At 37.5% G+C, this 13313-nt stretch overlaps 1 protein-coding gene across 3 annotated transcripts in view; it reads right to left on the bottom strand.

Moving 5' to 3' along the window:
• Nucleotides 1–594: 594 nt before the first annotated feature.
• LOC128984463 (5-aminolevulinate synthase, erythroid-specific, mitochondrial-like) overlaps nt 595–13313 on the bottom strand; it is a 34156-nt gene continuing 21437 nt past the window's right edge. For all 3 annotated transcript variants that reach the window (XM_054403795.1, XM_054403788.1, XM_054403804.1), the window contains 4 exons: nt 12076–12208; nt 9379–9647; nt 8096–8305; nt 595–2719 (listed from right to left, as the gene is read on the bottom strand). In XM_054403795.1, the coding sequence (XP_054259770.1) occupies nt 2606–2719; nt 8096–8305; nt 9379–9647; nt 12076–12208 (726 nt within the window). In that variant the 3' untranslated portion in view covers nt 595–2605. The remainder of the gene's footprint in view (nt 2720–8095; nt 8306–9378; nt 9648–12075; nt 12209–13313) is intronic.

Below are 13313 nucleotides of genomic sequence, written 5' to 3'. Positions count from 1 at the left end.
ATGAAAGTGTTGTGTACCTACTGCCTTGGGTCTTAAAATTAGCCTAGCTTTTTTATACAACCAAAAAATAACACTTAGAAGCAAAATTTAAGGGATATAGAGTATTTTTGTTTAACAAGGGATAGTAGCCATGAAGTATATATTACAACCACATTAGACACCTCTACTAGATTGAATGTAATGCATTTCTTGGTTAACCAGATAGCGGGACGTTAGCAGTGCAATATAGCGTAGTGTAAGGGTAATTAACAGGTGTTCTGACAAGTGCTGCCCCCTACAGAGAATTTGAAAACTACAATGAGAGCCGAGACTAGTCGCCTGTTGAATAGACAAAGTAAAATGTTGACGTATGTGTGGTTGGTAGTAAAACCATCACACTTCCAGTCTCACACCCACATCAGGCTCACTGGCTCATTCATAGTTGGACGACATAGCTGACACTGCTAAGACTGAGTTCATATAACCAAAGTCAGCTGTTGTACAACTTTTGATTAATGAAAGAGAGTAAAGGTGTATAGTCAATTTCAGTACTAACCAAACCCTTACATTGGACTGCAGTTAAAGTTTAAGGATAAGGAATGAAAAAATTCCATATCACAGCAACTAGAATGATATATTTTGACATTTGATAACAGTTTTCTGATCTCAAAACCATTATATAGAGTAACATTCAACATCATTACATATAGGTTTAATTTTTAAATAACAGTTTTAAATGTTTTGATTACTAATAATTGTACAAGTGAGATTGTGTATTGTTATAAAACAAGGCCAAAAGTAAGGCAAATATACAGATAAACTGTTGCTAAAAGTTCAATTGAACATAAAATTATCTCAGAGTATGAATCAAAATGCATTACACATATTTAAATATTAATAATGCTTACAAGAATCAGGTATATGAACTGAGACAAAACTCAAATTAGGCAGTGTTACGCACAGTTGACATATTTAAAACATTTTTAGGGAATCTTAAAAGAGTTCAGAAGTACATTTCATCACAAATACTTTAATAGACTGTTTTAGATACAATCACAAACTTGCTTTGTCTGGAAAATAAATATTGTAAAGAAAATCTTTTTCCTACAGTCACCCATACATTATGGGCTATTATCAGTAGTCAACAGGCAGCTGTAGACATTTATGTGTACTATGTTTAAATATTTATTTTTCCCAAAGATAATTTATCGACAAAATCATAAAATCATATTTTAAAAGACATTTATTCTGACTGAAAATCAAAGACATCAAGCCTAATACAATGAATAGGCTATTACATCAATTAACCTACAGATCCATCGAAGTACAAAAATATATTGGAAACCAAGCAAAATAGTATTATTTAACAAATATCAAAAATATATAAAGAATAATCCAAAATATACATGTTTAATTAATAAAATACAATATAGATTAAAGGTAAAACAGGATAAACTTGGTAACTTTAGATTATATCAAAGGATAACCAAGGATAAAAGGTACACGACACTGGTGCCCAACTTCACACCGATTTGGACAAAAGTTTATCTAAAATGATTGGAAATTGATTTTTAAATAATCAGAATTTACCATATAATAAGAATAAAATGTAGAACCCTCAGAAAGGAAAAACCAATTCCCCAGATTTGGGGTTTCATTTCAGAAGAATCAGCTGTTATAATACACTAATGCCAACAACACCCAAATATTATTTCCACCAAGCTATAGAAGTAGTAACTAAGAACTGGATGTCTACTTAAAAACAATCTCATGCATTTTTTTTATTATTTCCCAACGGTATTAGAAGTATTACTGAACTAACTATAATTAAATTATTTAATATACAAGGTCTAAAAACTGTCACACAATATTTGTTTTCTCCAGATCTTCTCAAACGATATTGTTGAATCTTATAGAATATTAACTATTCAAGACGGGATTGCAAAAGAACTTTCAAAGGCAAGACATTCCGTTTTCAACAGGTTCGGAGAAATGTCGTCACGCGGACAACCCCTCTCTCTAATTGGAATGGCGAGAGGGGTTGCTTCAACTTTGGAGCCCTTTGCCTCTGACGATTTTTTGGAATACATTGTCCAAGACAAACCAATTGGTTTTATTGTATGAAATCAAATCAATGTCCAAACTGTGACCGCCCTATTGCCTGTGGGTTTATTGTAAATAGTGGGTGTTGTTGTTCATCCCCACTAAAAGGATATATTTTAGATCACATTTTGTACATGTACAATTTGTAGTTTTTATAGATTTAAAATACAAAGTTTTCAGGATATTTCCGCTGACCAATTTGGCCTTATTTTTTCCCTACCATCACACACACAGGCACTAGGCTCTAGCCCAGGCTCTTTTTCCCCATTACTTCAGGCTACGCCAGAGGTTGTGGCATTATCACTTAGATAAGATTGGTGATTAACAGGATTTGAGCCCAGGAACTCAGGGACCGAAGTTCCACACTGTGCCACTACTAGCTTGCTCCCCAAATTGACCTTATTGAGCTATGATTTGTAATATTGGATGCTGGAGGGAAAAAAAAACATAATACTGTACTATCATTGTAGTTGAACTAAAAGTAGAGTAGTAGACATCCAGCGCTAACACCGAGGTTGAGAAGCTAGTTGGAGGCTACCATCTGCGGACAGTTGGGTGCGATGCAGGAGAATCCTGCGTCTTTACCACAAGTGTCTGCGTAGGGAGTTAGCTTGGCGCAGGTGCTGCACTTCTGGATCTGCAATCATTGCACATTTACATCTTCAATCATTGCAAATTCCTATGGTTTTCCAATAAATAAAAATCTCTTTATTCTGACACATAAACGTTTGTGCATCTCTATAACGATTGGGGCTGTGGCGATGGCGGACGGTAAGGACGTGGTTGAGTGCCCGGTCTGCGAAAAACGATGTTTGGACAATGACAGAGCGATTTTCTGTAATGGAATGTGTCATTCCTGGCACCACGCTAAATGTGTGAACATAACTGTAAAAAAGTATGGTGAAATACAAAAAGTGGAAGATTTTATGAAGTGGTTTTGCCCGGTCTGTGACGTCAAACTGAGGAACTACATCTCCCGAAACAACGTGGAATCAGAGCTATCTCGTGAGTTACTTGACATTAAAACCCAAATTACATCATTTCAAAAGACTGGCTTAGGACTCGAAAAAAAACTAAATTTGCTGATTAATCATAGCATTAAAACTAAAGTAGCAATAAAACAAATTGTAAACTCAGATAATTCGTCTAGTAACAACATAACCTCATTGGACAAAACTTCAAAACCTGACATGTCTCCAATCCCCTCCACACATATGAGTGATGACGTATTTATGTCAATGACGACATCGAATGATGACTCTGTTATAATCCAACCCTCATTGGCTGGCGAAAAATCACATGAAATACAGAAGGCAGTGGATGAAACTGAAACTACAGAGATGACCAATCACAACGAAGAACCAAGAAATGGAAATGGACTGCTGGAATTGACGCTAGTTTCGGTACATAAGGAAAGTGAACTAAACGGTTATAACGAAACTGCTGATTCTCAAACTTCTAAATCTTCTCCATCCCAATTTTTAATTGAAAATAGTACCTCTTATCTCAACACAAGTAAAGCATCGAATATTTCCAAATACCCGAAAAGCTATTCTGATGTCCTTAAAACCAAGTCAAACAACACTGATGTTCACACTAGCAAGTCAAAATCGAAATACAATGACGTTCATAGTTGGAAGTGGTGTCTCAAATAAACTGAAAGCAGCTCGCAGAAAATCCCTGTTCTTTGTCTCTAGAGTCAGTTCCAACGCTTCAAGCGAAGAAATTTCTTGCCTGCTGAACGACAATGGCATAACCGACAGTGAGTGTTATGAGCTCAAGACCCGTTTCAAAGACTACAAGTCATTTAAAGTGTGTGTTCCTGCGGACCTTGAATCCAAAATCCGTGACCCTAACCTATGGCCTGCTGGAATATTAGTAAGAGCCTATCTTCCATCCAGACGTGAAAATAGTGAAAAGTCGTCTTTTTTAGGCAGAACCTTTTATCGAACTGTGGTGAGATAGTGGAAGAGAAGACTGTGGTTTTAGGCTCATCTAGGCCTACTCCCCAATCTAACATCTCAATTAGGCCTAACCTAAACCTGTCAGCGACTAGGCCTAGGCCATTGCAAGTTGGTGCTAAAAAGCCTGTTAGTGTAAATAAGCCTGTTATAAAACCAGTTACTGTAAATATAGCTTCTTTGAACGTTCAATGTCTTAGAACTAAAGTTGAGCTCTTGTCCCTCTTTGTGGAGGAAAACAACTGTGACATTCTGTGTATCTCGGAGCATTGGTTGAACGCTGAAGAATCAACTTACTGTATGAACTTAGCTTCCCTACAACAGGTTAGTGCCTATTTCCGTGAGGACCATAGAAATGGTGGTGTGGCTATCTATGCAGCATCCAATTTTAATTGTAAATATATTGATTTGAACATTTTTTGCATTGAACTTGCTTTTGAGGCAACCGCTGTGGAAGTAGTTGACATCTCGACAATCTTGCTGTCCGTGTATAGGTCACCTGATGGTCCCTTTGAAACATTCATTACACAGCTTGATTTGTGTCTCGACTACCTTAGTAAGCTCAACTCAAGACTGATTGTGTGTGGCGACTTCAACGTACATCTGGAACGCCCTTCGAGGGAAGAATCTATCTTTGTGAACTTACTAAGAAGTTTTGATCTCCACATATCCTCGAGGGCTCCGACCAGAAGAAGTGCATGCCTGGATGCTATAGCGACCAACATAAACTCCTGGGACCATAGGACTGTGGTTGTCAAATCACTGGTGGCGGATCACGATGGAGCTGTGCTCATGTCATTGGTAGCGGACCAGGTAAGGACCCAACCTGCATGGTGTGATAACTATCTAATTAAAAAGAGAGTTGTAGATAAGACCTATCTGCCTTCTTTGTGTCAAGAGCTAGGGAAAGTAAACTGGGACCCAATTCAAAATATTCAACATGCCGAATCTGCTTTTTCCGTCTTTTCTAAAGCATACCATGATAAATTTGATGAGATTTTTCCGCTTAAAGTTTGCAAATTTAAATCTAGTACCTCAAATAAGCCTAAGCCCCCAAATAGCAATAAATCATGGTATACCCCTCAACTTGCAGAAATTCGCTCTCATATGATCCTAGTCCATGATCATTACAAACTTGCCGATGATGAAAATCAAAAAAATCGCTACTTCCTACTCTATACTAAAATAAAACAGCACTATAGTTCTGAAGTTAGGAATGCAAAGAAGGCTCACAATGTTAAAGTGATCTCAGAATCCACAAATGCCTGTAAAGCCGCGTGGGGGATTGTTAATGAACACCGCAAACAAACTCCTGGCCCCATTGCTGTAGTGTCACCTGACGAATTTAATGATTTTTTTGTTGAAGTTGCGGATGACATAATCTCTACCTTACCTTTGTTACAGCATCAGGACCCCATAGACCAACTTGAAGATTTTTCCTCAAACCATACACTAACCCATTGGAGCAAGGTGAGTGAAAAACAAATTACTAGTATAGTCAAGGGCTTTAAAGATTCAACTTGCCAAGATATAAATGGCCTGTCAACCTCCATACTTAAGAGTACGATTAATGAAATAGTAAAACCCCTAACTTACCTGATAAATTTATGCCTAAGCAATAGTATTTTTCCGAACTGTCTTAAAATAGCAAGAACCATTCCAATTTTCAAAAAGGGAGATCCTTCAGTGATGTCTAACTATAGGCCAATCTCTATACTACCAGTGTTCTCCAAGATCTTTGAGACCGTCATGAAAATCCAACTGATGGCCTACCTTGAAAACAATCACTTACTTTCTGAGGCGCAACACGGCTTTAGGCGCGGGCGCTCAACGACCACTGCATTGACGTTCCTTGTTGAGAAAATCACCGAAGCCTTTGAGCAAAGCGAGTCAGTCCTTCTGAGACTCTGCGATCTAAGCAAGGCCTTCGATGTCGTGGGTCATGATTTGCTCATAGCGAAGCTTAGGAAGTATGGAGTTGGAGGTGCTGTCCTTGATACCTTGTCATGCTACCTGGCCGACCGCAAGCAGGTTGTCTCCCTGAATGGTGCTTCCTCTTGTATTAGAGATGTTCCACACGGAGTACCTCAGGGCTCGGTGCTAGGCCCAATCCTCTTTACCTTGATGATAAATGACCTGTGGCTTGATGGATCCACCATGTTATTTGCAGATGACACCACCCTCATATCACAAGGAAAGGATATTGGACTGGTTCGGACTGAGGCCGACCATCTACTGGAACGGGCCAAAGACTGGTTCAACATGAACCGTTTCAAGCTGAACGAAGACAAAACACAATCGCTGCTGTGCACCCTGAAGCTTGATTTGCATAAAGATGAGGCCGTGAAACTTCTTGGGTTTTGGCTGGACCCCAGGCTAAGTTGGAATACACATATAGAATATAGATAAGGTATGTACTAAACTTTCGAGAGTACTGTGTCTTTTAAGAAAGCTTCGTTACGTCATCTCAACGACCTATCTACTAAATGTGTATTATGCACTTTTCCATAGCCATGTCACCTATGGCATAGCAATGTGGGGACACGCACCACAAACTCAGGACATTCTCCTCTTACAGAAGAAGGCTGTGAGAATCATAACATCCTCAGACATTGATGAACACTGCCGGCCTCTCTTCATGAGGTTAGGAATACTAACAGTGCACAGCCAATATGTCCTGAGCAGCCTGCTACTCCTGAAAGAAAACCTTCACCGTTTTGAATTGAGGGAAAACCAACATAACCATAACACCCGAAAGGCCCAAGACCTTGATCTGCCGCGGTGTAGGCTTAGCCACTCCATCAAGAGCTACCCTCGCTCAGCTATTAAGATTTTTAATACGCTGCCAAAAGAAGTGAGAGAGCTGGACAGTGCGAAGTTCAAGGCAGTACTGCACGGCCAACTGGTAAATAGACCCCTCTATTCATTAGAGGAATTGAAGGAGGTGCCACTAAAAGTCAGTTGAAATCAGCACTCCAGTAGGTTAGGAATACAACCGCCACAGCCAAAAACCAAAAAAAATTTTTTTTAAGTGTATTTTATGCAAGAAGTCTGTAAATATTAGTTTTTAATTAATGTGTAAATAGTATGTTAATATGCCACTGACGCAATCTATCCGACATTGTCGGTCAAGGATTAAGGACACAAGTATCAAATATCAAGTATCAAGTAACCTACAGTTCATAAAGGTCTCCAACCAGCTCCTATTACGGACCAAGCTGGTTTAAATCATTCTTTGCTACTCCCACCCTTAATTCTGGGGGACCCCTTCCCTGTGATGCTGAAGTGTTGACGCAGTAATCATCACAGTGGAAGGGAAAACTGATGCTCCCATCAAGTAAAAACTCCATCCTATAATTGGATTTCTGAGATTTGAGGGGATCTCAACGCCTTTGTGTGTGGAAGACTAAAGAGTTCATGGTTGTAAATATGTGCTTAATTATTTCTCACTCTGTGACTAATGAACTATGTAAGCATTTATGATTATCAAATATATATATAAACAAACCTAAAATTATGTAAATATTATGTACCAGCTTGTGAGCTTATAGATAAGTTTGTTGACTTGCATCAAAGCTTGATTGATACAACAATACATATATTTTGTGGTAGTTTGAATAAGTAAAAGATGTTTTTGGCTTCCATTATCTTAGGATTTCCGTCTAAGTGGTTCTGTGACCTGATCGTAGAACATATCAAGCAAAGCAAGGGGTGATCCGGTACAGTACAAGATCCAAACTTTTAGTCTTTACCTAACCTCTAACCTTTAATCTAAAACTGTATTACTTTATCCATTACTTTCTCTTAGATGTCTCTCAGTATTTGAAACTTAAAATAATCACCCAATAAGAGGATTTTCATTATCGTTCTCCTGAAATCAATTATTGTGATTATTTTAATTCGTAATTTCAAAGAAATTGAGATTGAATACCTTCCAGATGCTCTAATACCAGTAGTTCTATACAGTATTAAAATAAGTAAGTTAAGCGCTTTCAAAACATTTCAAATGCATAGTAAATGGATAGTTTTCAATGAACAGTTCATCAACATACCGGAGCGAGTGGCAGTTTAAGATAGGACCAGATCTCAAGAAGGTCGTGCACAAAACTGTCAATCATCTGTTGGGAGTGGCGGGGGGTCGGGGCGAGACGTAGCTTCTCCTCTCCCAGCCGGACAGTAGGGTAGTTGATGGCTTGTACGTAATGTCCCTTCTTGCGCAACAACAAATCAGACACAGCTGTGCATTGAGCTGGGTCTCCAATCTGGAACCGAACATACTTTCAATTGTCAATATTTCAAACCTTGTGGATAGATAACCTATTTAATTTTGCCAACTATAAGATAATTCAACATGCAAAATGGTTTCCTGTGTTCAAATTCAGCCATTTCACACCAATCATAGCAACTGACTTTGAGGGGTGTACATCAGAAACCTAGGAAGACAAATGTGTGTTTTTTTATACTGCTAACTTTCAATTATCTGTGGCCCTTCATGGTGAAACACACATTTCGAAGAGGCAATAAATTAGTCATTGATATTGGTAGAACAATAAATTTTAAATCATGATGTGGAATCTTGTGACTTTTCAGTCACAGTGTCCAGTCTGATTCAGTGACACCTACAGTGAACAGTAGTAATTAATGGGTATAATAAGTACATTTCTGTGCTTTGTTGGATTTTTGACTATTGAAATCACCTAACTTTTTTAGCATTTAAATTAATGTAACTCAGGTGGGCCTTGTTCAATTTAAAATATAGGTTATCCTTAAGATATTCAAGCTCACAATGTTTTCAAGACCTTTCAGGATATAGAATCTGACCCTGTACTCAGGTGATAAAATATTTAAACATTACAAGAATAGTACACAAACTGAGCCGAAGCTGGAAAAACACAATAAAAACCACGTTCAGAGCAGTATAGTAGTCAAATACAAATAAATACCATAAGAATAAAAACAAACGAACGCCACTATAAAATATAAGCATTTGTTAGATAATGTACACTCCCCATCAGCAAAAATAAGGTTAAAAGGGATGTCGGATTAGTTTGGATGTCCAATTGTTGAGGAGTACATAATGAGGCTTCATGAGATGACTTTTCTTTGCTTGAAGATTGAATGTTGTAATTTTTTTTGGAAACTCAAAGTTTTTCTTATTTGACCTTGCTCCCACGAGAGATTCAGATTCAGATTCTTCATTTGTCACAATACATTTTCCTCCACAGCACAGCTGGTAAAACAGGTGACATGTCAACAACAGAGTTGAGTGGCAATAGGAGTGACACTTCAATTAGATATTCTAGACTTATTTAACTTTCAGATTCTGTAGACCCACCCTGATAGGAATGATATGAGATGGGGAAGGCTCCACAGGGAAGCCGTGCTCCAGCAGTTTAGTCTTCATATATGCCACATTCTCCTGATGTTTCAGCCGCAGACTACGACCCTCGGGTCCACTCAAGACGGAGATGGCCGCCCTTGCTCCAGACACCACCGTGGGGGGTAGTGAGGTGGTAAAGATGAACCCAGCAGCGTAACTGCGCACCATGTCAACCAGTTTGCTAGTGCCAGCGATGTACCCTCCAACGTTTCCTATCGCCTTCCCTAGGAACATAGCTCAATTAGCATATTCTGCAAATACTTCATGTATTTTTTTAAGGTTTCTTACCATCAAGTTTAGATATTCACTTAAAAAATATCCTAAATTAAATTTTTTGCTATCTATGAAATTATCAACGATGTCAAACCTTATTTATGTACACATTATTTTCTTTTAACATTTTCCAACACCAGATAATTTTATACAGTCAATCTCAAAATAAAAAAAAATCAGAAAGTAATGAAGAAACTTGAGCAGAATTAATAAAGTCCAAGACATGGTCCTATAGTCTATAGTCCTAAGAGGTGATGCTAAGCCTTTAAATGCCTAGAATTAAAAGATTTAAAATAGATTTCCCCATAGTGAATCAGATAATGAAAATTAAGTCCTTTATTTTAAATTGAGAAATAAGCCAACTGTAACATTTTACACTGGAAACGAGGTGGTTTCCTTCTCCATTGATATAGAATAGACTAAATTTTACTAGTCCTACTAGTTCGAACACTCCAAACATGAGTAATCCAAATGTCCCCATGATCTGAAAAAGTTCCAGAAATTTGTTGCTAATAATTTATAATAATGTAAAAATATATTTTAGAATATTAAATAAAATAAAAAAACTGTAAGTTAATTATTAATCTACTTTTTAATGTGTTGAGATGCATTAAATATTTAACTGCTCTAGCCCATTATTGACGTACAGGCTCCCACATCATTGTTTTTGGGACATCACAGTTCATTTGGCAAAAATAAAACGAAAGCAGAAAAAAGAAATATTGACCAATAGCTCAAAGATGACATCAAAGCTTGCACTGAAAATCGTCTGCTCCTGCAGATCTGTCTTTTGTGTGCTGTCATGCTAAATTTAATTAGCTTGGGACTGATGATGACAAGCTTAGTAGCTTGTGATTGAGTGTTTAAAAACCAGGGAAACTTTTGTAGCTGTGATTGGGTGATAAGTAAGGCCGGCCGCACACTGATCAGATTTACAAAACGTTTTGTCGGAAGACGTCTTGTCGGAAAACAAAAATGTCGCATTGGTGTGCGGTGGTCTCAGACAAAAGACAAAAACAGGAGGGAAAACTAAATTCTGTCACCCATAGACCAGTGTTCTGAAAAGCCAGAGATTGTGTGGTGTTAATAAAATGGATGAGGAAGTGGACGTAGCAATTATGTTGTGGAACTTTATACAACTTGCAGAACTAAACGAAGGAAGGTAGCATAAATATTCTGTATTTTCTACATAAATATAAAATGAACGACTACTAACTGTAAAGAAAATTATTACAAAATATGGAATAAGCTGAAATATTTAAAATTGAAATAACATTTATATTATTTTCTGCATAAATCGAAAATGAACAACTACTAACTGTAAGAAAAATTATTACAATATATAGATAATTTGAAGTATTTGAAATTAAAATATTGTTTTATTATTTTCTGCGTGAATCGAAAAGAAACTACTACTAACTGTAAGAAAAATTATTACAATATATAGATAAGTTGTACTGTATCCGCCCTCCGTGCATGCGCAGAACTGTTTGTCTGATCGCGTTTTGGCTTCAGACGAAATATTGGAGGCGATCACAAAAACACCCAAAAACGTCTTCAGACAAAACAACGCGTCTGAAGCTTCTGTCGCATCAGTGTGCGATGCCTCCATTTAACTGCATGGTAGGCCACTCCCTTCCGACAAAACGTTTTGTCGAAAGACGTTTTGTCGCATCAGTGTGCAGACGGCCTAACTATAGCAACTTGTTGAATGCGTGGAAGAAGAGAGACTAAAAAAAGAAGAGAGAAACCAAGAGAAAGAATTACACAGTGTTGTGTTGTTTTGATCTCTATCTTCTTTTTACGAGTGTTGTTATGATCTTGGGAAAATCAATGCTACTTGACTATTATTGTTATTGACACGCCTCTGTTCTGAAACAGCACGTTCCGATGAACTATCACCAGCAGGAGGTTACAATGGCTAGTTTGTTCTATATATGATTCATTTCTGTACAGTATTTGTCTAATTTCTTGTTAAGTTTGAGTTAAATGTAATTTAAAACATTACAGTTTGTATATATATCTTAACCAAAGTCAGTGACTTCAAATATCATGATTATGGAATATTAATGATTGCGCAGTACTTTTTTGTTTTGATGATGTAAAAAAACAAAATGTCCGATTACTGTGGTTTTAATTATTTGTGGTCTTCCTCCTCCCAATCACCCCGGTTAATCCAGGTTCTAATATATTTAAAACATTTAGGCTAATCTGAACAATCAAGTGATCCGAACACAGTTTGGTCCAGAATAGTTTGGATTAGCAGACTTAATGAGTACATTGCACAAAATTGAACATATAAAAAAGTCAAAGAAACTAGTCGCATTCTCATCTCAAACAAGATTTACAAATATGCCACATGTCTGGAAGTCTACCAACCTAAAGTTCCAGAAATGATATCCATCTGATCCAGAAGTCCGTCCCTTTCTCCGACTCCGGCCCCTTTGTATCCGTAGAGACCCACAGCGTGGACCTCGTCCACGAATGTCAATGCTCCAAAATCATGAGCAACCTGCCAATAGGTTACCGGTATATGAGAGATTATTATTTAAAGTTTTCTATTGTATGTTATCAAATACAACATTAATGTAGACAGTTACTCCCTTGATGATAGTAAAAAAGTAAATACCACAGCTGAAATAAAGGTCAAAAGTTCTATATTGATTTTGTTTTAGCCCAAATGATCTATTGATGTACCTAATGATTAAGGCTAGGATTATACTAGGACGCTGGCGTCCGGGATGCTGGCGTCCGAGAGGCTAGCGTCCCACCTCGAGCCGAAAAATGACGTGATTTGTGTTGGGATGCTAGCCTCTCGGACTGCCATTTTACTTCAATGTTTAGTCACTTTTTTATATCTAATTAAATAACATTATGTTTAACGAGTACCAAGGTTTGATGCTTTAAGGGGGCTAATAAAATGTGTTTTTAGTAAAATACTGTATTATTAGCTTAGTATAAAACAAATCGTCCAAGTTTAATATATCCATACACAAGCAAATTCCAACACATAACAACATTTTCTATAAGAATAACATGGCAATTTTTAGTTACTCTTTTTTTAATTTTCTCCATAACTAATAACAGTACAAAAACACTTAAATATATTAAATTATTTGTTTTTAAGCTCATTAAAATTGTCTAGAGAGAAATTGGGAATTTTCCAGTTTTATGGGTAAAAAATGACAAACCCCCTTTTTTAGCACATAAAACACCGTTCCCAAGGTCTGTTCATGCTGGTTCGCGAACTCATTCAAGTTTATCCCACCCCTCACCTTAAAACAGAATTTCTTCAAAATAGGACAAAAGTTACTCCAGTTATCGCCTTTACAGACAAATATATATTATTTAAATCTATACGAACGGATGGTGTTTTTGGCCTCTGGGGACATCAAAATTAAAAAGTAAATCGGTCCCGGGCCTAGGTCATACCATGCCACCTACGGTAATAGCTTCGAGCGTCCGGTGGCTCTTTTTAGCATCCGACGCTAGCATCCATAGTATAATCGCCCCCATTTGATTTAATGCCCCGCTAGCGTCCCGGACGCTGGCCTCTCGGACGCCAGCGTCCTAGTATAATCCTAGCCTAAGTTTTAAATGAGGAGCCCAACTGACAT

The sequence above is a fragment of the Macrosteles quadrilineatus genome, unplaced genomic scaffold, assembly GCF_028750875.1.
Source record: "Macrosteles quadrilineatus isolate MER2022 unplaced genomic scaffold, UCM_ALF_1.0 Scaffold_1__1_contigs__length_201487025, whole genome shotgun sequence".
In the NCBI taxonomy this organism is placed as follows: Eukaryota; Metazoa; Arthropoda; class Insecta; order Hemiptera; family Cicadellidae; genus Macrosteles; species Macrosteles quadrilineatus.
This window is presented reverse-complemented; position numbering and strand designations above follow the sequence as displayed.